Source organism: Juglans microcarpa x Juglans regia, chromosome 8S, assembly GCF_004785595.1.
Source record: "Juglans microcarpa x Juglans regia isolate MS1-56 chromosome 8S, Jm3101_v1.0, whole genome shotgun sequence".
Taxonomy (NCBI): Eukaryota; Viridiplantae; Streptophyta; class Magnoliopsida; order Fagales; family Juglandaceae; genus Juglans; species Juglans microcarpa x Juglans regia.
In genome coordinates, this window is record NC_054609.1 from 18,826,440 (window position 1) to 18,852,565 (window position 26,126).

General features: G+C 34.3%; 2 protein-coding genes across 2 annotated transcripts in view; both read right to left on the reverse strand.

The window, feature by feature from the left end:
• The window catches only part of LOC121244099 (disease resistance protein RUN1-like), a 209,133-nt gene that overhangs the window by 109,435 nt on the left and 73,572 nt on the right, over positions 1-26,126 (reverse strand). The window lies entirely within an intron of this gene.
• Positions 4,862-8,970, reverse strand: LOC121244301 (disease resistance protein RPV1-like). Its single transcript, XM_041142309.1, has 2 exons — positions 8,722-8,970; positions 4,862-5,966 (listed from the first exon to the last, which is right to left on the reverse strand). Exon 2 carries the CDS (start codon positions 5,948-5,950, stop codon positions 4,862-4,864), a length of 1,089 nt encoding a protein of 362 aa, XP_040998243.1. The 5' UTR covers positions 5,951-5,966; positions 8,722-8,970.

The following is a 26,126-nucleotide window of genomic DNA, read 5'->3' on the forward strand; positions in this document are numbered from 1 at the left end:
TTAAAAATATAAATAGTAAAAAAACCACAAGAAAATATATGCTATTTCGAAATGAATCTTACCATTTTTCAAGTTATAGCTTTCAGCATCTTCCATTGAGTATTGGGAGTCATGATTAATGGAGGGAGCTTTCAAGCTTCAACTAGTAGAGAAGGGAAACTGAAGCATCTTCAACACTTGAAAAACTGATGCACTGATTGAACCCAAACAAGAGTTTAGCATAATAGAACAAGGCTTTAACACTAAGTGAATTTCAATTCATTGTTTCCTATCAGTGCTCAGCTAGACAACAATGTTAAAGCTGTCTCCCTGTATCCCATTAACATAAAAATCAATCTACCTCGTAAACATGATGAAAGAAAAAAAAAACTTCGAATATATATATGACAGAATTAGTATTAGTTATTCCTGTGTTGTGATCATCGATGGGCTTTATCCTAAAATAGTAAAACTTAAATTAAAAGAAACCAGACTATTTCTGGAGCTTAGAGATTCATGAGTACTTTTTAAATATTAATTACTTGAGTGTACATGAAGCATTTCGAAAGAAAATGCAGGTGTGACAATTTGGAATGGATGGTAAAGTACTAAAGTATGTGAATCTAACTTTTAAAAGAAAATTATTCTCTAACCAAGACCGACCCTAGTCAAGGTCCTATGGACTAAAGGGCATAAGGCTTGGTTTCCAAAGAGTCATTCTACCGTATCATTTCTTACCACACATTACACTTTTTTTTTAATTTTTTGTTTGTTATATTCTTGCTACATTAAATGAATTCTTTTACTTATCATTAATACACCATATATTTAGAAAGAAAACAAATAAAAGAATTAAATGTGGCGTGTAGTAGAGAAAATGATGAATATAATTATTCTTCTCCAAATGGGAGAAGTCTCCCCAACTCATTATAAAAATAAAAAGACGGACCATAACTCATGAATTATGATATTGAAGCCTTCCACCCTTATCTAATCAAGAAAATACCTACAAATTTTCACTTCTTGTCGCATTCGTGCAAATCACAAAAACACTGAGAAAATCACAAAACACGGAGCAAATCTCAAAAACAGACCCATTAATTTGAAACGAGTGGCAAACGGATTTTCATGTGCAAAAACAATCATGAGTCTGTTTGGTTAGTGTGAGAAAATTGTGCAAATGAAATAACCAATGCACAAAAAAGAAATAAATTCCCGTAAATTAAGAGATACCTTCTACGTCAGCACTTGATGCGAGTCGGTTTGACAGCTTCACATGATCTACAAATTGTTTGGTAGCATGGATAGTGATATGTTTGGTTCAGTCCGGATTCCATCTTCTTAAGTTCATGCATCTCTGTATCTCTAGAAGGCAGCAAACAACAAAAAAAATTGAAGATTGCACCTTTTAATTACAACCCAAGTTTAAGCTCTAAATCCAAATCTTCCTTTGGCGACTTATCATCATTCTCTAATTCCGTTGTTCTGGTGCCCATGGTTGAGAAATGTTGCCTCTTTCGTAGAGGGTACCAATTGGATTCGAGGTTGCAATCATATTCATCATGAAAATGCCTCTTACCAAATCTTTTCTTCGGATTCTCATCTGTTGTGAAAAACGATGACAATAAAGTAAATTCAAAACACAGGAAAAACAAGCAATCACACACGACACAGTATTTACGTAATTCAGCAAATTGCCTACGTCCACGGGAGTAGTAGAGGATTTTTATTTCTTGAGGAATCACAATACAATGTACAGAACAGCTACTGTTCACTCTAATCCGTACAAGTTAAAAAACATAACATATATATATATATATCATGCAGCGGAAACCCTAAACTCAACAGAATTAGTGATGTTCGCTCAAGCGGCTTGTTGAGCCAGCATAGAGCAAACTTGCTTCCCTCAATCGCTCGAGCCATGTGTCAAGCAGCTCTTCAAGCGAAGCTCTCTAACTTCCCTCCGCTCGAGCGGTCTATCAAGCAGTGTCGAGCGAAACTCTCTGACTTGCCTTTGCTCGAGCGGTCTGTCGAGCTATCTTTGAGCGAAACTCTCTGACTTGTATTCACTCGAGCAGCTAGACGCTCCGCTTGAGCGGTGTGAACCAGACTCCATATACTCAACATCATCATCATTCTCTAATTCCAAATTCTCGTCGTCATTGTCCAATTCCCAAATTGAGGAATGCCTCTTTTCATAACAATTACTGGAATGAAAAAAATCAGAGCCAAAATTTTTTGAAGGAATTTTGTAGAGCACACTTATATGATCTTCATCTCTTACGTTCTCTTCATGCTTCTTTAGGAAATGTATCCCAACCCTTTTAAAGACCACGCGCTCTGACTTCTCACATTTAAATCTAAACCTCGAAACGTCCACTTGTTTACCGTAACTCATCCTGCACATCCATACATGGTCTGAGTCCGTCCAAGAAAATCTGATAGCTTTTGCATTTAAGTGTTTCCAATCCAATCCATCATGGATCATAACAAGAATAATTGCATTGGCCTGCTCCGTTATTGGGTTAATGATCCCAACTCTAAATCCAAAAACAACATAGAAAATAATTTCATCTCTGTCATTCCAATGATGCGGTGGATTAATATCTATTTCACACAGATTACTATCAAGGGCCTCCTTGCGATAGCTGAACTAGCTTGGAATCCTCTTTTCTGGAAATATAATGTCAATATCTCTATCTTCAAAGTGGTCTGCCCAATTTTGTTCCTTAGAATTTCTCTGTTATACGAATTAAAAAAATAAAAAAACTTTCAGCAATACAAGTTACAAAGAAAGAGAGGAAAAGAGACGTACATACCTCTTCCCATGAAGGAATCGGCCTCATATCCGCAAGCAGTTTATGGCATCCATACAAGTCAATACGTCTTAGGAACCTAGAAAAATTCGTTCCATTGTTTTTAATAAGTATATCAGATAGTAGTGCAAAACTTTCCAATGACGTGCATTCACGAGCTTCAACACTTGATATACTCAATGCATGGAAGAGGTAAAATTTCTTCAAGTTTCTTGCAATTGTTCAAACAAAGGTCTCTCAACCTATCAAATCTGACGCTTTGAAGTGGAAAGATAACAATATCACTCCCACTTAGATCTAACTCAACCAAAGCGGGAAAGTAATTACCATTCGTGAAGAAATTTGATTCTGTTAGACAACAAAATTGAAGATGTAAATCTTCTAGCGATTTCCAAATTATCGCGCTTGAGGAGGAACCAGCATCATTAAAAATGCTTGAATTTGTCGGAGTCAATTCTGCAGTAGTAGTTGATGCAATTTCACATTCTTTGCCTAAAGACACAACAGATGACGTGGATTGGATACCATCCTCCTCCACGTTTCCAATATGTAGACTTCGCAACTGAACAAGGTTGCCAATTGATGAAGGTAGCCATAACGCCTTAAGTCCTTTGAGGTTCTCAATTGATGAAGGTAATTCTTTTATGCTAGTGCCGCCCAAATTTAACATAAATAAAAATTTCATTTCACATTCAATCTCTGGAAAGGCTTCAAGACTTGAGCAATTAAAAAGATGAAAATGACGTAGAGATCTCAACTTGAATCTTTTCGGCAAAATCCTAAGCTTGCAGCATCCTTGAGCAGAAAAACTCGAAAGCTTATCAAGGAATCCAACGGAATCATGAACCTCAACTAAGTTCTCACAATTTCCAAGATTCAACTCCTCTAAATTTGGGCTACTCGAAAGATCAGGAATTTTTGTTAAGAATTTACAATACCTTAAATCCATCTTTGTCAAGTTCTGTCCAAATAAAATAAAATAAATGTATTAGCTCCAATGAAATTCTGTTTCATAGTTTTAAAGCAAGACATATTGAAAATAATAGCGGTACCTTGGATTCTAGGCCGCCTAACTCCTTGACGAGGCTATTAGGCATTTTAAATTCAACAAGATTATTTCCATGAAAATTAGAAGGCAAAAATGAGGAAGGATAGTTAGGCCAATCAAGCACTCTTAATTTATTTGAGAGATAATTCGGTCCTGCAGAAAATTGTACATTCCATTGTGATCTAAACAATCGAAGATTCTTCATCTTCATAAATGCCTCGGAATGCAACCATATCTTGTGATCATGGCCAATAGGAAACCTTAACCAAATGGCTTCAATTTTGTTTGTTGCCTACAAAGACAAAGGCATAAGTATCCCAACAAAATCAAAATCATGGAAACACAGATAAACCAAAACAAATTAAGCTTAAATTATTGAAAAGAAAACTTTAATAAATTAATTTTCATAAAATCAAATCAATTAAAATTATAAACTAAAAAATAGAAATATATTCAGAAAAATGAAAACTTAATATTAGAAAATTTCATTATTTAAGTTTTTTTTTTTGTTTCTATTTTTATATAAATTAAGTTTAATACTTAACCACAAAAAGTTTCATTAAAACAAAAAATATAATTTTTTGAGAACAGAATTGTGATTTTCTTTTATGAAAAGTAAATTGTTAACTTTAACGGGAGCATATATATATATATATATATATATTATATATATACATACAAACTCTTTTATAATCCATTTTGCAATCAACTAAAGCTAACACGTACGCTATTTTAATAAAAATAAAATTTAACTTTACAAAACTGTTCTTAATTTAATATGAGGTTGCAAGAGTTGTATGTTAACCATTTTCCATATAGAAAACTACCAAAACTTAACAATATGAGTCTGAGTTGCATTGGTCATAGTACTTACGAATAGAAAAGAAAATATAATCATATATAATATATACACACACATGCACCAACGAGTTACTTCAACATTTTTAATTTCAACATTTTTTTGGGAGATTCACGTGCAAACAAAAAACAAATGTAAATTCAAAGGTTTTTATTAGTGTCATCTTACAGTATTTTCTTCTAATACATGACGAACATCTTCATAAGACCACAATCTACTACGTTCTCCAGCTTCTTTACGCGATTCTTGTCGAACAATTTCTTTACCCATTTCTTGCAATAAGTCATGCATCCCCACATAATGATAACCAATATTGACGAGACACTTTTCTTTAAGCCTTACAATGCCACAATATGATGAAAGACCTAGTATTTTCGTGACATATTCAACAGAATTCCCCTTGAAGAAACATGCAATGTCAATAAAAATATTTTTTTCATTATCATCCAGCCCGTCATAGCTTATTTTAAGAATTTCATAAATATTCTTGCAAGGAATTCTTTCATACTTTTCCAATGCACTTTTCCATTCATCTATACTTCTACCACGCATATCTGAACCAAGCACTGTAAGAGCTAGTGGAAGGCCCTTAGCATAACCTATTATACCTTTTGTGAGTTCTACATAACTTTCAACTGGCTTGTCTCTTCGAAATGCATGCAAACTAAATAGTTGAATAGCTTCGTTGTCGTCCAATCCCTGCACTTCGTATGTTGAATCAACTTGATGATGAGTTAATAGATGTTGATCTCTTGTTGTTATTACTATTCTACTTCCTGGACCGAACCAATTATGATTTCCAGCTAGTTTTTGTAATTGGCATGACTCATTCACATCATCAAGAATTATAAGTACCCTTTTAGAGCAGAGCCTATGCTTTATAACATTAGTACCTCCAACACCGCCAATATTCAAACTTCCAAAGTTTCCTAAGAGCTCATAAAGAAGTTTCTCTTGCAGTTGCCCTAGACCGTCCTTCGGACTCGATTTCTCTCTAACATATGCTAGAAAACATCTAGCTTCAAATTGACATCCAATTGAGTTAAAGACTGCTTTGGCGATAGTTGTTTTACCAATTCCACCAGTTCCATAAATCCCTATCATGAGAGTAATGTCATTCCTTCCAATTTCTAACTTAGTATTCAAGTCATTTAGACGAGAATCTAGTCCAATTGGATACTCAGCAATGTCTAACTGGTATGTAGATTTAACTACTATTGAGTCCACCCATTGAATGATTTTATCCATAAATTCATATTCATTCCTGCCAATACAAGGAAAAAGAACATTCAATGAGTCACATTTTTCACATAAAAAGATATGGAGTTTCATTATTTATAAGTTGGTTTGTCAAACACATCAACTATAGTATCACCCATTACAATTATGAAAAAATTAAAAAAAAAAAAAAAAAAGATCATGACTAATATATAAATTTTTATACTAGCTGATGTAGAAGATCTTCCACAAGGTCTAGTTACAAGGTTTTTTTTTTTTCTTTTCTTCTTTTTCTTCTTCTTTTAGATTTGCTTACTAAATACCAATAAATTAGTATGAAACCAATAAAAATGAACAAAAAGATCACACCATTGGGCCACTAGGGAAAAACAAGTTTCGCTACAATTTGCAACTCTAAGGCTATTTTTGAGTAATGGAGTGATCTCATATTTTATCAATAATTTTTTATTACTTTTCACTTTTATTAACTATTATTCAATATTTTATCATTACTTTTTCACTATTATTCAATATTTTATTATTACTTTTTTACTACTATTTATAGATCATTTGAGATCACCTCACTACTTAGATATAACTTAAATTATTATAATGGGCATGACTAGTACCACAAAATTAAAGAACTATAAAATCAAATGCAATTGTTCATAGCAGCACAAGAAATCTTGCAAAAAAATATCAGCGTAGCACAAATTACCATAACCAATGTTGACAAGAAATGTAGAGATCATACAAAACCTACCCAAAGCATGAATCAAACCAATGCAAGGACAACAAACAAGGAAGGCCGGTTGATTCATGGAGAGTCTATGGCGCCTTTGGTGGCTGATGGATAATTGTGCTTTCCTTTTATAGTACTCTACTTAATTAATTAGCTAGATAGGAAACGCTAGCTACATTGGAGATTGGGGAATATTTATGTATGTTCTTGTTTGTTTGTAGGGTTTTACATTAAAGTTTCTGTTAACTAATTTGTGCACTTCTCCTACATATGGATGATTAGAAAATAATGGATTTAGAGCTTCCAATTCTTATTTTTTTTTCTTTTTTTTTTTCGATAAAAGATTACATATCATTCATAAAAGAGGACATACAAATATGACTTAAAAAAATCAATTACAAATGATAATAGCTCCCCAGCACACTACCGTGGCTGACATAGTCTAGTCCAAAGTCTAAGGGATCAGTCGTACACATCTCTATCCCTGACAGAGAAAAAAAAGTAACCAGGTGACAAAACATAAGTTGTAATATCTGATCTGTTATGAGCCTAGCATATGGCATGCACTTATGCAATTTGACAATCTGCTATAACTTGTAAGAAATTAGAGATCACGACCTTACTTAGTACCTGAAATTATCCTTAAAAAAATTGAGGGAAACTCGAGAGAACTTACTGCAAGTAGGCAAGATTGATACAAGATTTTTAAAATCTATAGTGACATATAAATATGCTAGTTAAATGTTAAATCCTTCTATCAAAGAGCTTAAGACTTGTTTGGATGTAAGGTGATTTCATGTAGAGTGTAAGAGTGTTTGTGAAATTGTTGTAAAACTTAAAAACTTTTTAAGACTATTGTCTGATATAGTTTGAAAAAAGTGGTGAGATCTATCATAAAAGTATGTTTAGATATGAAAAATATGTTGAAGGAGTCTTGAGAAATGATATAATAAATAAACTTTTTATTAGTTAAATACATTTTCGAAAGAGAGAACCATGCTCGTACTATTGTATTGCCTTTGGCCCAACGGTGGTTGCACCACTGGAGGCCAAAAAACTCAGTTTGACGTGCTGTCTAGCCACCCTATGGGATGGTTTTCTTGTGAATATGTGAAAATAGTTTCTTGAGTTTTTAATGCTTTAGAAAATATTGATGAGTTTTAAGACTATAGATCATGTTATATGTTTGGAAATGAAACAATTTAGAGACGGTTTTGATTGCCAACAATTGTCTTATATAAATGAAGTTTATAAACTCATTTGTATTGATGTGAAAAAAATTAAATTTATTTTATAATGAAAATGAATTTAAAATTTGATGTCACACATAAGTTTATATAACGATATTGGAAAATGATAATATATCACATGAGTTTCTTTCCTAATTTTCACTGCTCATATATTTAATTAATTAATTAATTTTTTTTGTTAATGATTACGGAAGTGAATTTTAGTGTCGTAGTATATTTTTTAAAAAATATATATATTTAAAGATGTTTAAATAAAGTGAAAAAGAAAAGAAAAGCCGAACCATCAAAACTGAGCATTTTTTTTTTTATATTTTTCTATGCGGGCGGGGGTTTGTTATAAGGTGGGCAAGGCCCAGTAAAGTCCAAGTCCAACGTGGTTATAAAGCCCATGTGCCGTTAATATTAAACGAGAAAGACAATAACGAAAATAGGAATAGATGGGCATGTAGCCTATTCACATATATTCTTAAACTCTAAAATGGAAGTCTTCGGTTCAAAACACCAGCTCCCTAAATGTATAAAAAAAAAAAAAAAATGAATAAATGTATGCATTCATTGAGTTTTTATCCAGAATTTTTCTTCAAATTAAATTGGAGGAAAATTCCTCTGATAGATATATAAAAATTACAATCGTTATATTGAGCATATGACAGCACATGATTTTTTAAAGGCTAAGTTAAAAAAATTGACATGTCATTCAAAACTATATGTTTCTTACATACTTAAAGAACACGTGATAATTTTTTAAATAAACAATTTTGCTTGCAGGAAAACTCTATTCTCAATTAATATAATAATTAAAGAAGTACCCGTCTTCCAAATGTTCTCCAGCCAAACCGGCAACCTCTTGTAGGCTTTCCTTCCACCTCTGCACCTTTGGGTCCTCTTTGAACCTCTCCTGATGTTTAGCCAATGCTTCTCCAAAACCTCCTCTCAGATTTCGTACTTCTGATGGATCTACATGGTAAAATACTGGTAAAACAATTTGTTGTTTTGTTTTCTTACACTCAAGGATCTTCGTTAGCTCCTCCAAGCACCATGCAGATGATGCATAGTTTGGAGATGATGCATAGTTTGAAATCATTGACTTCTCAATGTCTTTGAGAAGTGTTGGTGAAATTATCTCTCCTCCTCTTTCAAGATCTTTGTCATCTATGTAAGTTTTGATTCCCCTTTAACATAGAGCATGATATAAAAAAGCAATAAAAGTATTGCGAGTATCTATTCCTCTAAAATTCAAGAATACATTGTAAGAGAATTTAAGAGCGGAAGAAGAAGAGGCGGACGAGGAAGAGAGTAAACTGAATGCCATTGAGGAACAAGTGTATGCAATTCAATTTTGATATAGAGAAGACGTCCACTAGTCTTAAGTAGAGAAGCAGATGTAGCTTTGCACAATTATTGAAAAAGGAAAAATAAATACAAAAAGAAAATGAAAATGAGAAGAAAATGAGGAGCAACTTCTTGACAAGCCTTTGAAATGCCTTTCGGTGGGATTTTGTCGTTAGTGTGGACCAGAAGTCATCGTTAGGCTAACACTTTAATTTCGAAAACCATTAAAGGAAAAACTGAATTCAAGTCAATTTTTCAGTCCTCTAAGCGTGGACAGGAAGGCATTGATAAAGAAAAGAATTTACTTTCAAAAAATAAGAATAAAAATAAAGAAAAGAGTAGCAACTTCTTTATAATTTTCGAGCCACTCAACGTTTTGATCACGAAAACGCGTAGCTGAATTAAATAATATTAATATTAGAACCATTGAAGAAAAAACACGCTTACAAAGCCTCCACACAGTACGTGATGCTCACACAGAATATTAATATCAAAGCCCCACTTGTTTTTGTATTAAATAATATTAATATCAAAGTCTCACTACTTGTGTTAATTCACATATATATATATAAGAATAATATTAGTACTTACACTGAGTTTGTAATTAAGTGATCGATGTGAACCTAAAAAGAAGGCTGCCTAGCTATTGTCTAACCCTACTCCTTAAACATAAGAGAAAGAACAAAAAAATCTTCAAATTATCACTCAATTTGCAATCATATCCTAAACTATCAATTTTCACAATATTCATTCCTTCCAATTATCTAAAGATTGAAATGTATCCCATTTTTCTATTAAAAAGAAAACATTCTTTCGAAAATTTATCAAAAAGTACTATATACCCCTAGTAAATTACAGAAATTAAATTTTTAAAATATAAGAAGTATTTTTGAAGATCGTGCTAGAAAAAATGAACAATATATAGTACTTTAAAAGAAATTTAAGATCATAGACAACTATTTTCAAGAGTGTTAATAAATAAATAAATGAAGTAGTGTATCAATAAAGAAAAGAACAGCAACTTCTTGGCAACTTAAGGTTGGATTCGTGGAAATCTCAGTTCAATTTTCTTCTTTTCACATGGACAGTACGCTTCTCAAAAGGTAGACGTCCACACTCATTGATGATTGAATACAGAAGCAGATGCAGCTTTGCATCATCATAGGACTTGGAAGACCACAGGGGGGAAGGAGTGTTCAGACTTTAGACTTTAGACTTTAGAGCCAACTATATTAAAGCAATGATTGCCTAAAGATCAAAATTAAGTTGAAGGGATAGGGGATAAAAGTAATAATTCCATTTAATACGTACCTGATCAACAAAATTCTATCTTTCCATTGAGTTTGTAATTAAGTGATCGATGTTAACCTAAAATAGTTGTATTCTAACAACTATTTTCAAGAGTGTTTATTTCAGATATTTTTACGGAGGGGGTGTATTAAAATATTATGGTACTTAAGAGGCAAATATATCGATAGTTTAGAGTGTTAAGAGGTGGCTTGAATTCAGATTGAACAATGCATGTGTCGTAGGTTCACTCGAGCGGAGGTTCACTCAGCTCGAGCGAAGTCAGACAGAGAGTTTCGCTCAACATTCGCTCGACACTCAGCTCGAGCGAATTAAGACAGAGAACTTCGCTCAAGCATCGCTCGACATTTAGCTTGAGCAATATCCAAGTCAGAGAGCTTCGCTCGACCCTCGCTCGACACCCAGCTCGAGCGAGTTCAGGCAGAGAGCTTCGCTTGACTCTCGCACAACTGTTGGCTTGAGCGAAGTGCAGAAAATCTACACTCGCTCGACGTTCGCTCGAGCCAATGTTCACAAAAGTGAATTCTCATTTTTCCTATAAATATCAAACGGCGCCCACTTCTTTGAGATAGACTTCAGAAATCATTTTGTCTTGTTTTTAAGTGTTTTCTTGAGAGAGAAGTCTAGAGTGAGTTTGAGAGATAACTTCCTTGTGAAGTTTTGTTGTATTCATCTGTACTCCATCTCTGTTGATAGTGAAATCTTCGATACCGACCCCACCAGTGGACGTAGGCTCATTTTGAGTCGAACCACTTAATTCTTGGTGTTCTTTCTGTGTGATTGTCATCAATTTCTTTCGTTTAGTTCCGCTACTATACTTCGAGTTACTCTTAGATCTACAGTTATTCCCAACAAACTGGTATCAGAGCTTGGCTCAGGGTGATTTGGAGGGATGGCTATGGCTAAGTTCGAAGTGGAGAAATTTGACGGTCATAACAGTTTCAGTCTATGGTGCATCAAGATGAAGGCTTTACTGCGACAACAGGACTTGTCAAAAGTATTAGAAGTGTCGGTATCTGACGATTCTCCGGCTCCTTCGAAAGAAGAAGAAGAAAAGGTACACAGTACTATTCTTTTGTCACTATCTGATGGAGTTTTAAGAGAGGTTGCTGACGAGGAGACTGCAACTGGTCTCTGGTCGGCACTTGAGAATCTGTACATGAAGAGATCTCTCACCAACCGGTTGTATTTGAAACAACGGTTATATACTCTCAAAATGAAGGAAGGTACTCTTATTTCTGAACACCTAGATGAATTTAATAAAATCATTATGGATCTGAGGAACATAGATATTAAGCTTGAAGAAGAAGATCAAGCGTTAATTATTTTATGTTCATTACCCACTGAGAACTTTGTGAATTCCATGTTGTATGGTAGAAATACAATTTCCTTGGTAGATGTAAAGTCTGCTTTGAATTCTAAAGAGTTGAGGAATAAATTGAGTGTGAAGAACACTAATGAACAAGCTAGTGGCTTGTTTGTTAAAGGGTCCTCAAGCAAGGGTAGATCGAATGACAGGGGTTCAGAGAAGAATAAAGGGAAATCCAGGGGCAGTTCACAAACAACGGTTAGTAAGAAAAACGTCAAATGTCATTACTGCCATAAGTTTGGTCACTACAAGAACCAGTGTCCAAAACTGAAAAACAGAGAGGACGACACTAGTTCATCTAATGCCGTTAGTGTTGCTGATGATAGGCCTAACGACCTAGATCTTGTTCTAGCAATTAGCGACTCCAATAGTCGCTTTAGTGACAAGTGGGTCATGGACTCAGCTTGCACTTTCTATATGTGTCCCAAGAGGGACTGGTTCACTAAATATGAATCGGTCAACAGAAGCTCCGTTTTGTTAGGGAATGATATGGGTTGCAAAATTGCTGGAATTGGTTCAGTCAGAATTAAGATGTTTGATGGAATTGTCCGGACATTGTCTAATGTTCGACACATTCCAGAGTTGAAAAAGAATCTTATTTCTTTGGATACTCTTGATTCTCTAGACTACAAGTACACTGGTGAAGGTGGAGCTATCAGAGTCAGTAAGGGCTCTATGGTTGTGATGAAAGGAGATAAGATAAATGGTCTTTATTTCCTTCTGGGCTCTACAGTGACAGGTGTAGCTGCAGTGTCAGTTTTAGATGATCCAGATTCAGATGTCACTCGTTTGTGGCATATGCGTTTAGGTCATATGAGTGAGAAGGGGATGTCAATTTTGAGTAAGCAGGGTTTGCTATGTAATCAGAAGATAGGGAAACTGGATTTCTGTGAACACTGTGTGTTTGGCAAACAGTGCAGGGTTCAGTTCTCTACAGGGGTTCACAGAACCAAAAGTTCTATGGACTATATTCATTCTGATCTTTGGGGCCCATCTTCCGTCCCGTCAAAAGGTGGAGCTCAATATTTGCTTACGTTCATTGATGATTTCTCACGGAAGGTTTGGGTTTACTTTTTGAAGCAGAAAAGTGATGTATTTGTTAACTTCAAACAGTGGAAAGCTTTGATTGAAAATCAGACGGGCAAGAAAATCAAGCGACTTCGCACTGACAATGGTATTAAGTTTTGCGGAGGTGAGTTTGATGAATTCTGCAGAAATGAGGGTATTGCCAGACATCGTACAGTTAGACATACTCCACAGCAAAATGGGGTAGCTGAACGGATGAACAGGACTCTCTTGGAGAGAGTTCGCAGCATGCTTTCTAATGCAGGCTTGGCTAAGGATTTCTGGGCTGAAGCAATCAACACAGCCTGTTACTTGGTCAATCGTTCTCCAGCCACAGCGATTGGTTTGAAGACTCCGAATGAGGTATGGTCTGATACTCCTGCTGATTATTCAAATTTGAAAGTTTTTGGTTGTCCTGCATATTTCCATGTTAATGATGGAAAACTTGAGGCAAGGGCAAAGAAAGGCATATTCATTGGGTATGCCAGTGGGGTGAAGGGATTCAGATTGTGGTGTACTGATCCTAAATCACCCAAGTTTGTGATCAGTAGGGATGTCACTTTTGATGAAAAATCCATACTTAGTCCGAGAAAGGAGATTACTGAATCTACAGGACAAGAACAGGATGTTAGAAAGCAGGTGGAGTTTTAGGTGGAAGCACCACAAGGGCTGCCCAGTGGCGCCCAAGATCATGCTATTGTAGATGAGCATGATTCTGATTCGAGTAGCGGCGCACAAGGTGAGCAAGACTACAGTATAGCGACTGGTAGACAGAGGAGGCAGATTAGACCACCTCAAAGATATGCTCATGCAGATATGGTGATGTATGCTCTTACTACGGCAGAGAATATTGTTGGTCAGGAGCCTTCCAGTTATTCAGAAGCTGTCAAGAGCGCAGAATCTGCACAGTGGTGCGCAGCTATGACTGAAGAGATTGAGTCTCTTCACAAAAACCAAACATGGGATTTGGTTCTGTTGCCAAAGAAGGTGAAGACTGTTGGCTGCAAATGGGTCTTCAAAAGAAAAGAGGGAATCCAGGGTGATACAGATGCAAGATACAAGGCACGCTTAGTTGCTAAGGGCTTCAGTCAGAGAGAAGGCATCGACTTCACTGAAGTCTTCTCTCCAGTGGTGAAACACAGTTCGATCAGATTACTACTTGCTTTAGTAGCATTGTATGACTTAGAGCTACAACAACTTGATGTTAAAACAACGTTCCTACATGGTGAACTTGAAGAGACCATTTATATGCATCAGCCAGAGGGATTCATTGTTGAAAACAAGGAAGATCATGTGTGCAGATTGAAGAAGTCTTTATATGGTTTGAAGCAGTCGCCAAGGCAATGGTATAAGCGGTTTGATTCCTTCATGATTGATCATGGTTATTTGAGAAGTAACTATGATAATTGTGTTTATCATAAGGAATTATTTGATAAGTCTTTCATTTATTTGCTATTATATGTTGATGATATGCTTATTGCTGCTAGAAGCATATCTGACATAGGTTTGTTAAAGACCCAACTCAGAAATGAGTTTGAAATGAAAGACTTAGGTGCTGCGAAGAAGATTTTGGGAATGGAAATCTTCAGAGATAGGAAAGCTGGAAAGTTGTACTTGTCCCAGGGAAAGTACATTAAGAAAGTGCTTCAGAGATTTGGGATGTTTGATTCCAAACCAGTAAGTATACCACTTGCTACGCACTTTAAGCTTTCAGCTTGCCTATCTCCTCAGACAGATGAAGAGGAACAGTTCATGGCTAGTGTTCCTTATTCAAGTGCAGTTGGCAGCATCATGTATGCAATGGTTTGCACCCGCCTAGACATTTCACAGGCCGTGAGCGTAGTTAGCAGGTATATGGCTAATCCGGGTAAGACTCATTGGCAGGCTGTGAAATGGATACTCAAGTATCTGAGGGGAACCCTAAACTTTGGGTTAATATTTGATAGAGATGTCAATCTCAGTTCCAAAGTTACTGGTTTTGTTGATTCTGATTATGCTGGAGACTTAGATAAGAGAAGATCATTGACAAGTTATGTTTTCACTCTGTGTGGGTCAGCTATTAGTTGGAAAGCAACACTGCAATCCACTGTTGCTTTATCAACTACCGAGGCAGAGTACATGGCAGCAGCAGAGGCTGTTAAGGAGGCCATTTGGTTGAAAGGCTTGGTCAATGATTTGGGTTTACAACAAGATGGGATCTCAGTATTCTGTGACAGTCAGAGTGCAATACATTTGACCAAAAATCAAATGTATCATGAGAGAACGAAGCACATTGATGTCAGGTACCATTTTCTCAGAGAGATTGTTATAGAGGGTGCTATACAGATTCTGAAGATTGCTACTACAGAGAATCCAGCAGATATGATGACTAAGCCAGTTGCAGTATACAAGTTCAAACTTTGTTTGGACTTGATTGGTGTTCGCATTTTGTTATTCCCGTAAGGGATTTGGTGGTGGGGATTGGTTTTGTGGTCGGAGGTTTTTTGTGTTTTGGCAGAGTTCAAGCCAAGGTGGAGATTTGTTAAGAGGTGGCTTGAATTCAGATTGAACAGTGCATGTGTCGTAGGTTCGCTTAAGCGGAGGTTCACTCAGCTCGAGCGAAGTCAGACAGAGAGCTTCGCTCGACATTCGCTCGACACTCAGCTCGAGCGAATTAAGACAGAGAGCTTCGCTCAAGCATCGCTCGACATTCAGCTCGAGTAATATCCAAGTCAAAGAGCTTCGCTCGACCCTCGCTCGACACCCTGCTCGAGCGAGTTCAGGCAGAGAGCTTCGCTCGACTCTCGCACAACTGTTGGCTTGAGCGAAGTGCAGAAAATCTACGCTCGCTCGACACTCGCTCGACGTTCGCTCGAGCCAATGTTCACAAAAGTGAATTCTCACTTTTCCTATAAATATCAAACAGCGCCCACTTCTTTGAGATAGACTTCAGAAATCATTTTGTCTTGTTTTTAAGTGTTTTCTTGAGAGAGGAGTCTAGAGTGAGTTTGAGAGATAACTTCCTTGTGAAGTTTTGTTGTATTCATCTGTACTCCATCTCTGTTGATAGTGAAATCTTCGATACCGACCCCACCAGTGGACGTAGGCTCATTTTGAGTCGAACCACTTAATTCTTGGTGTTCTTTCTGTGTGATTGTCATCAATTTCTTTCGTTTAGTTCCGCTACTATACTTCGAGTCAGTCTTAGATCTACAGTTATTCCCAACATAGAGGGTAATTGCAAATTGGGTAATAGTTTGAGCTTTGAGGAGGGTTGGTATAATTTTACCCATAGAAAAGAACATATGGATGGATAATTTGCTTGTCTAATCTATGATTACATTATTGAATTAAAAATGTTGAAAGAAATTAACTATAATTTCGTTACAAGACAATAAGATATGTTGCGTAGAAAGATAAAACAAAAAAATCACAGAACCAACAAATGAGATCAAACTCATACCAAAATCATTTCAACTCATCTCTTATCATCATTATAATTTTTATAAATTTCTACATAAAATACAATAAATAATTCTAATATTTTTAAATTTCAAAAATAATAATAATATTCAATAAATATTTTAATAATATTTTATTTAATTTTTATCTAAAATTATCTTATTTCATCTCGGTATCAAAACTCCACCTAAATCTAACAATTAGACCAGGAATATGTTTCTTGGCTGAACTAAGGTGGGGACAGTTGAAGAAGAGTTTTGCATATAGTTCAATTGGAGAAGTCGCCTATGGAGATTTGGGTGGCATTTGTCGTTAGCGTGGACCAGAAGGCTTTGTACGTCTCTGTTCAAACTTATTGAAAAGTTCCAGTTGGATTCGTGGAAATTTCAGGCCACCGAACGCTTAATTCCAAAAACGCGTCTCTCGTGAATTAAATAAATTAATATTAATATAGAACAACCAATAAAGAAAAAACAGGTGTAAATATGTTGAAACTGTTTTCAAGTATCCCATTACTTTCTAATATAAACAGTAAAAACAAATCTCACACAGTAAAAGAAAATCATTTTTAATTAATTTTATTGTTATTTTATTAATTTTTTTTATAATTTTATTATTAATTTTTTTTATTATAATTTTTTTATTACTATTTACAACAGTAAAAAAAATCTCATACAGTAAAAAAAATCATTTTTAATTAATTTTATTGTTATTTTATTAATATTTTTTATAATTTTTTATTTTATTATAATATTTTTTATTAGTATTTACGAATAATTTAAAATCGCTTCGGTATCCAAAAACACCATTCTCGATGGGACGTGGCATTATAACCCCGATGACTTTATTGGGTTGTTTGAGAATATTTTATTATTATTTTTATTTACTCTTTATTATATTTTATTATTATTAAATATTTTATTATCATTACTTTATTATTATTTTCAAAATATCTAAAATCACCTCAACCCAATCTTAATCTAGCAATCAATTCCCCCACGTCAAAGATGAGGGCTACGACTTAAAAGAAATATATAAAAAATAATTATATAAATTTATGTGAGATATCAAATTTTAAAATTATTTTTATTATAATATAAATTTAATTTTTTATATCAATGCAACTAAATTCATTTATATACATGAGTTCATGCATCTCATCTCATCTCATCTCATCTCATCATTATAATTTTTTTAAATTTTTATATAAAATATAATAAATAATTTAATTTTTTAAATTTTAAAAAATAAAATTTTATTTAACTCTCATATGTATCTCTCATCTATTGGTCTAAACTGCACCGGTAGTATTAATATTATTTAAAACAGCAAGGCATTTTCGTAATCAAAGCGTTTGTGGCAAGAGATTTCCACGAATCCAACCGAAAGTTGCGAAGAGGTTGCTGCTCTGTTCTTTTTCTTTATTAACAGGACAACGATATTATACCAACTACTCTAGAACTTGACGAGTCATCTCAATTTATAATTATAATTTTTTTAAATTTTAATATAAAATATAATAAATAATTTAATTTTTTTAAATTTTAAAATAATAATAATATTAAAAAATAATATTCTAATAATATTTTATCATCTCAACTATACTCAATTTAATTCAGTTCCACATCTAAATACAGCTAATGTTTCTTCTCCTTATCTTTTTCTTTCTCTTTGTATTTGTTTTTCAGATCAATACAACTAAACTCATTTATACACATGAGTTCATAAACTCATCTCATCTCATCATATATTATCATTACAAATTTTTAAAATTTTTATATAAAATATAATAAATAATTTAAATTTTTCAAATTTTAATTCAAATTTTTTAAATTTTAAAATAATGATAATATTAAAAATTAATATTTGAACAATATTTTTTTATTTTTTAAAAAAATAAAAAATTCATAAATTCATTTAAAAATACTTCTTTAATCATTAAATAAAAAAATTAAAAAAATAAAATAAAATACAATGCGGTAGAAATTTCAGTGAGAATAGCATTTTCCTTTCGAAAAATACCACGTGTACAGTGTCAAAACTCCTCAATATTTTCTAAAGTATTTTTTTATTTTTTTATTTTGTTTTGATGGATTCTAAAGTATTTAAAACTCGAGAAACCACCATCAATATATTATTTAATACAGCAACGCATTTTTGTAATCAAAACGTTGAGTGGCCCGTAATCAAAACGTTGCGTGGCCCAAAAGTACGATGAAGTTGCTACAACGCCACTAAGGCCCCTGATGGAAGAAGGTCTTAAAAAAAATATAAAGTAAAATTCTTAAAAAATATATATATACCCAATAAAAAATTTTAATTAACTCAATGAGAATAAAATATAAACGAAATCAAATAGATATTATGTCATTATTAATTTTTAAAAGTATCACAGATAATAATTATTTTACCTATTCTTTTTCTCACTTCTCTTTTGTCATTATTAATTTAATATATAATTAATGTGAAAATTATAAATAGTAAAATCTAATTTTCCAGTGTTCATAAAAGGTTTTTGTATAAGAGCCTACTTTTTTCAAATGAGTAAGTTGTTTATAGAACTTTATTGACAATAATGATTATAATTGTGTCCAAGAGTCTAAAATACTTATAAAACTAGATTTGATAGAATTCTCTTAAATCAAAAATTTCCTAATAAAGATTAATTAAGTCAGTTATTAGTTGAAAATATGGTATAAGATTAAATGTGGTATAAAATCTTAATCAAAAGGAATTATTTTTAAATAAAAATATAATATAAAAATAAAAATAAATTTATTTAATTTAACTTTTTTTTAAAAAAAAGTAAAGCCTCACTCAAAATTTTAGCCTTAGGCCCCGGAACCTATTGAGCCGCTATGCTAATATGGAATTGTACATGAGTTGTATATTAATTATTTTCCATATAGAAAACAACTAAAACTTTAAACAATAATTTGAGTTGTGCTAAGTCATGATTAGATGAGATAAGATGAGATAAAAGTTAAAAATTAAATAAATATTATTAAAATATATTTTTTTAATATTATTTTTGTTTTGATATTTGGAAAAGTTGAATTGTTTATTTTATTTTGTATGAAAATTTGAAAAAATTGTAATGATTAGATGAGATGAGTTGAGAGGATTTGTAAAAAGAAACAAGTAACTTCACCATTTTTCTAGGAGATTTAACTTGTGAAAAAAACCAAATGTAAAGTCAAAGATTATTTTTAGTGTCATCTTATCATATTTTCTTCTAATACATGACGAACATCTTCATGAAACCATAATCTACTACGTTTGCCAGCTTCTTTAAAGGATTCTTGTTGAACAATTTTCTTACCCATTTCTTGCAATAAGTCATGGATATCAAAATATTTGCCAATATTTATGAGACACTAATCTCTAAGCCTTACGATGCCGATAGTTGATAAAAAACCACAACAATCTAGTATTTCCATATATGACATATTTAACATTCATCCCCTTGAATAAACGTGTAATATCAAGGAAAATCGCTTTTTCATTATCATACAATCCATCATAGCTTACTCTAAACATTTCATAAATACGCTTGTTAGGATTTCTTTCATACTTTTCAAATGCACTTTTCCATTCTTGTATATTTCTACCACGCAACTTTGAACCAAACACAGTGAGGGCTAGTGGTATGCCCTTAGCATAACCTATTATACATTTTGTGAGTTTTGCACTGGCTTGTCTCTTTTAAATGCATGCCAACTAAATAGTTGAATAGCTTGGTTGTCGTCCAATCCTTGTACTTCATACATTGAATCAATCTAATGATAAGTTAATAGATGTTGATCTCTTCTTGTTATTATTATTTTGCTTCCTGAATCAAACCAATTATGATCTCCAACTAACTCTTTTAATTGGAGCAACTCATTCACATCATCAAGAATCAGAAGTACCATTTTAGAGCAAAGCCGACGCTTTATAACATTAATACCTCGAGCACTACCAACATTAAAACTTCTAGAGTTTCCTAAGAGCTCATCAAGAAGTCTCTCTTGTAGTTTGACCATGCCATCCTCTCGACTTGAAATTTCTCTAACATTTGCCAAAAAACATCTAGCTTCAAATTAATGTGCAATGGAGTTATATATTGCTTTGGCAATAGTTGTTTTACCAATTCTACCAATTCCATAGATCCCTATCATGAGAGTAGTCTCATTCCTTCCAATTTCTAAAAGAGCATTCAAGTCTTTTACACGAGACTCTAATCCAATTGGATACTCAACATTAATATTTAGGTATAATGTATATCTAATTATTTTTGAATCCATCCATTGAATGATTTTATAGATAAATTCAAATTCATTCCTGCGAATACAATGAAAAAGAACATTTAACAAGTCACATATTTCACATTAAAAGATACTGAATTTCTCTACTTACAAATAATCATGAAAAAAGTTACTACACTAATATATATATATATTTACATTTTTATACTAGGTGATGTAAAAGATCTTCCATTTGCCATATGGTCTGGTTACAAGATTTTCTTTTCAGTTTTCCTTAATACCAATTAAATTTGTATGAAACCAACAAAAATGAAAACAAAAAGACACCATCGGGCCACTAGATAAAAAATAGGTTTCACCACCTACGAAGAGTCACTAGAAAGTAAGTCAGAGAGCCCAGCCAAATCCAGTCAAGTCCAATGACATTGTGGGGCTGTAATTAGGAGTGGAAAATCATGTTTTCGAGTTGTGTTCATGTTGTGTCAAGTCACAAATATTCGACAATATAGGTCAACCTGAAACCAATCCGTTAAACTAAATGTGTCAAACTTCCAAACTCTAATCCAGCCCATTTAGATAACGGATTGTGTCATGTCACCCGTTTTGACCCGCTTAATAATTAATTAGAAATATGTTAACACGACACGACTCATTTAAACCAGTTTGTTTCATGTAAATGAGTTGAACTAAAACGCATAACGCATTTGACTTGATTAACATAATTTTACATAAAAGTTAAAATATATATTTATTATTAACCATAATATCTTAAAAAATATATATAAATATTTTTCAAATATGAGCATATGTCTAAAATTATAATTCCAACAATAAAAATAATCAAATGATAAACATACTGAAAAATATCAATATTACAATTGAACAACAATAAAATTTTAATTTTAAAATAAATTCTAAACGGGTCAAAATTGATTGATTTCGTTTTAAGCAAGTTGACTTGTTTATAAATTGTATCTTAACTGGTCAATTCGTTTTAACCCGAAGCCATTAATATTAAACTCAAACTCACTAATTTCGTGTCATATTCTTGTTGAGTTAACGGGTCGTGTCACATATTGTCATTCGAAATTGTGATCAAAAGTTAAAATCACATGGCCTTGGAACTCATTTACATGAACGAACAACCAAATTAACCTTTCTTTCTAAAAAAGAAAATAAGTGAACAAATTTTCAAGCTTCTTTAATGCCGTAAATGCCTATATATGTAAGATGGCTGTAATTTGTCAATAAAATACTTACAGATCGTAAAAGTAGTATAAGAGATAGAAGCATCGGCATTTCTCTTTACAATGCCTGCATGCAATTAAGGAAGATAAATGTGAGGTTTCGATAGTTAACGGAGATGAAATTAATGGAGATGAAATTGATGTTATTCGCTTGTAGACACAACAGATGCGGTGCATTATTGTCTAACATCTTTTCCAATCTCTATTGAAATCAGGAATTTTTGTTAAGAATATACGGATAGAAAATTTTGTATTTATCAAGCTCTATCCAAAGAAGAAAAAAGAAATTTATTAGCTTGAAGGGAGTCTGGCTTTCAACCAACACATGAGCAGAAATACAATTTGGGGTAGAAACAATATCTATTAGTTCTGTTTCAAGAGAAACAGCCTCTTTAGCTAGAATATGTGCTACCCCATTAGCTTCACGTTTAACATGTTTAATCTTCCACTCAAAAACAGAAACAACAACTTGATTTCATTTGTGAAACAACAGAAATTTGCTGCAGATGAGTCCCTTTGTGAAATAGCATTAACAACTCTAGCTGAATCTCCTTAAAAAATAACCTGTTGCAGACCAAGATCCTTGCAGCAATGAGTTGCTTCTAAAAGACCTCGAGCTTCAGCTATTGATGACTCCACACAGAAAATAAGGGGTTTCATTATAGAGGCTAGAACATATCCATTGTTGTCTCTTACAATAACACCAATTCCAATCCTGTTGTCATCAAATCTAACTGCCACATCCCAGTTAACCTTAACCCAATACTGTTGACCGTTTATCACGGAGACGTTCATGAGAACGAGTCTATCACTTAAGAGTCTTTGAAGTGGTCCACCACTCTTTCATCACGTTCATAACTGATCCTATGAAAATAGGATCACGTGGGACACGTAACACTGAAGTTTGATGGAGGCTTCGGCTATAAATATAGTGTTTGGTCCCCAGACTCACTCACTCAATTCCCTTCGGTATTACACCATCTAAATAGAGTGGAGAAGAGTTCGGAAGTGCCAAACATAGAGAGAAACGTAGCAAAAACAGTGAATAGCATCAATGGCTCGAGGTATTTTTCTTGGCATTAAAACCTATCAATTCTTGTTTCTAAAGTGTTATTCCGCATTCTAGAATTATTTTTAGAGGACCTATCGCCATGATTCATGTATTTATTACTTAAATGGAGATTATCGATGGGTTTAAGATGAAATCTTAGATTAGGAGTGTGGACCAAGTGGGAGAATGTTGACCGTTTCTCATGGAGACGTTCGTGAGAACGAGTCTATCACTTAAGAGTCTTTGAAGTGGTCTACCACTCTTCGATGACGTTCATAACTGATCCCATGAAAATAGGATCACGTGGGACACGTAACACCGAAGTTTGATGGAGGCTTCGGCTATAAATACAGTGTTTGGTCCCTAGACTCACCCACTCAATTCCCTTGGGTATTACACCATCTAAATAGAGTGGAGAAGAGTTTGGAAGTGCCAAACACAGAGAGAAACATAGCAAAAATAGTGAATAGCATTAATGGCTGGAGGTATTTTTCTTGACATTAAAACCTATCAATTCTTGTTTCTAAAGTGTTATTCCGCATTCTATAATTGTTTTTAGTCTAACAAATACTCCAGAGGGGCTTCTCAAAGAGGAATGGCAGATTGAGTGTTCACAAATGGTTTCCTTAAGAGTCTCCATGGCAACTTCATACTCACTACATGCTTTGAGAGCATTCTTGTATAGAGTAACAGGATGTTGAAAAGAGCCTTCATAGATCAAGGCATTTCTTCTAAGCCATATGAATCTAGCCAAATAAGAAAACCGAACCAAATCCTGTAGAGATAACCAATCCATCAACTGGGAAAAAATAACATCAAAAGCTGTAGTTGTAATAGAGGCCTTTTGTAACATCTTCTCCCCAAGAAACCAAACATCTTGTGCTGCAGGGCAAGATCAGATAACATGACTAGGAGTTTCCTCTTCTTGCAAACAAATTGGACATAAAGAGTCAGCAACCATCCTTCTTTTGCATAGATTTAATTTTGTAGGGAGAGCATCCATACATGCACGCCACATAAAAACTCTCACTTTAGGGGATACAGGCAAGTGCGAGATTTTCTTCCATATATGTTGCCATTCATAATTTCTTGAGGATTCACTTTTACTGCATATTTAAATGGTATGCACTCTTGGCTGTAAACTGTCCATTTGAAGTACCACGTCATACTAACTGATAAAAACTCCCATTAGGATTCATAGGTACTGTTAGGGTACTGATGAAGAGTGTCATGGGAGAAGAAGGAAAAAGGGGCGAGCTTGATTTGGGGAAGATGGAAATCGGGTGGCTAGGGTAAATGAAGAAGCAGAAAGGGAATGGGGGCATTTCGTATGATTGTTAAACGGTGCGTAGGGGAAGAAATATGCGGTGTCGTTTCAGCAAGTTTACATCCTTTGTCTAGAATAATGCAAAACGGTGTAGTTTGATTTAATACTCTGAAACGCTGTGTTTTATCAGCTAAGGTCTTTTATGTCTTTTCATTAGTATTCTGTTAGAATCACGCCAATAAGGTGGGGAAGGGAATTCGGGAATAGGTATGTAAAATCTGGAAGAATTGTAATTCTGTTTGGGAAGTTTTGGGTTCCTAAAAAATCCAAGTTATCATCAATGGAAGTACTGTAGCTTCCATCTTCATCATCTACCTACGTTACACTCTATTTCAATATTTTCTCATTGTTACGGTCTACTGCAGTGAGTCCATTACAAGTGGTATCTCAGAGCCTAGGATCCTTCACATTTCTTTTTCTCACATATCCACAACCAGCAATACACAAATCCATCGTTTCCACTCTAATCCATCTACATTCTACCAAAAACCAAAACCAAATATTCACCCAATCAACCAAGTCATGGCCGAAAACACCAGATCAAAGCAAGACAACAAGGAAACCAAGCAACGCAAGGCAGAAGACCAGGAGAAGGCTATCCAGCAATTGTCTGATAGGTTGGATCAGATGTCTGAGATGCTTCGTACTGTGTGGGAACACCAGCAGCAGCATTTTCCTGAAAACAGACAAGAAAGAGAGCATGAGAGCAATGATAATAGAAGAGCACTCACGAGGGGAGTCAAATTAGATTTTCCTCATTTTGATGGGGGGGACCCAGCAGGTTGGGTGTTCAAGGCAGACCACTATTTTGAATTTCATCAAACTCATCCATCACAAAAATTACTAATGGCAGCATATCACATGCAAGGGGAGGCCCTTATCTGGTACAAAGGTGCTTGGGACAGTGGTCATTTCAACAGTTGGGAGACCTTCACTCGCATTATTCAACTCAGATTTGGTCCAACTACTTATGATGATCCAATGGAAGCCTTGACACGGCTCAAACAGACCACCACGGTTGCAGCATACCAGACTCAGTTTGAAGCATTATCTAACAGGATCAACGGCCTATCAGATGCTCACAAATTGAGCTGTTTCATCAACGGGTTGAAAGATGATGTCCGCTTGCTTAAAAATGTTTAATCCCACCAGTTTAATTGGGGCATTTAGCTTGGCAAAAATTCAAGAGGAGTATCTTATTAATGCTCGGAAGGGAACGAAACCAGGAGGGGACAGAAGTTTAATTCCTACGGCTATTAAAACATCGTATGGGGATCAAACCATGGAAGGCAGTAGTAAATGGACTAAACCCTTCCAGCCTACACGGAGGGTCTTCTCCACGGAATGGGATGAAAAGCGGAAGAAGGGATTATGCTACCATTGTGATGAGAAATGGCATCCTAACCATGTGTGTAAGAAAACTAAAATTTATCTGTTGCAAGGGTGTGAGACCCTAGAGGAAGAGCAGACTGAAGGTGGTGTTGAACAAGAAAAAGTGGAAGTGGACAGTATGCTGGCTACTAAATTAGAAGGCAATCCTGAAATTTCCCCTAATGCTATCGCGGGTACTCCTAACCCGAGCATGATGAGGGTGAAGGGAACGGTTAGTGGTGAGCCAGTAGTAATCCTTGTGGACTCGGGAAGCTCTCACAGTTTCTTAGATCTGACAGTTGCAAGGAGAGCGAAACTGACTATCAATCAATCCACCAAGTTAGCTATAAGGGTGGCCAATGGAGCCATTATTCAAAGTGAAGGCTACTGTGAGACGGTGCCCTTAAAAATGAAAGGTACTCAATTCTGCCCATCTCTATACATTTTGGAATTGGG

What these genes read in the sequence shown, in the direction of transcription:
- LOC121244301 (XM_041142309.1), bottom strand. Translation starts at nt 5,950, where the DNA reads ATGGATAAAATCATTCAATGGGTGGACTCAATAGTAGTTAAATCTACA.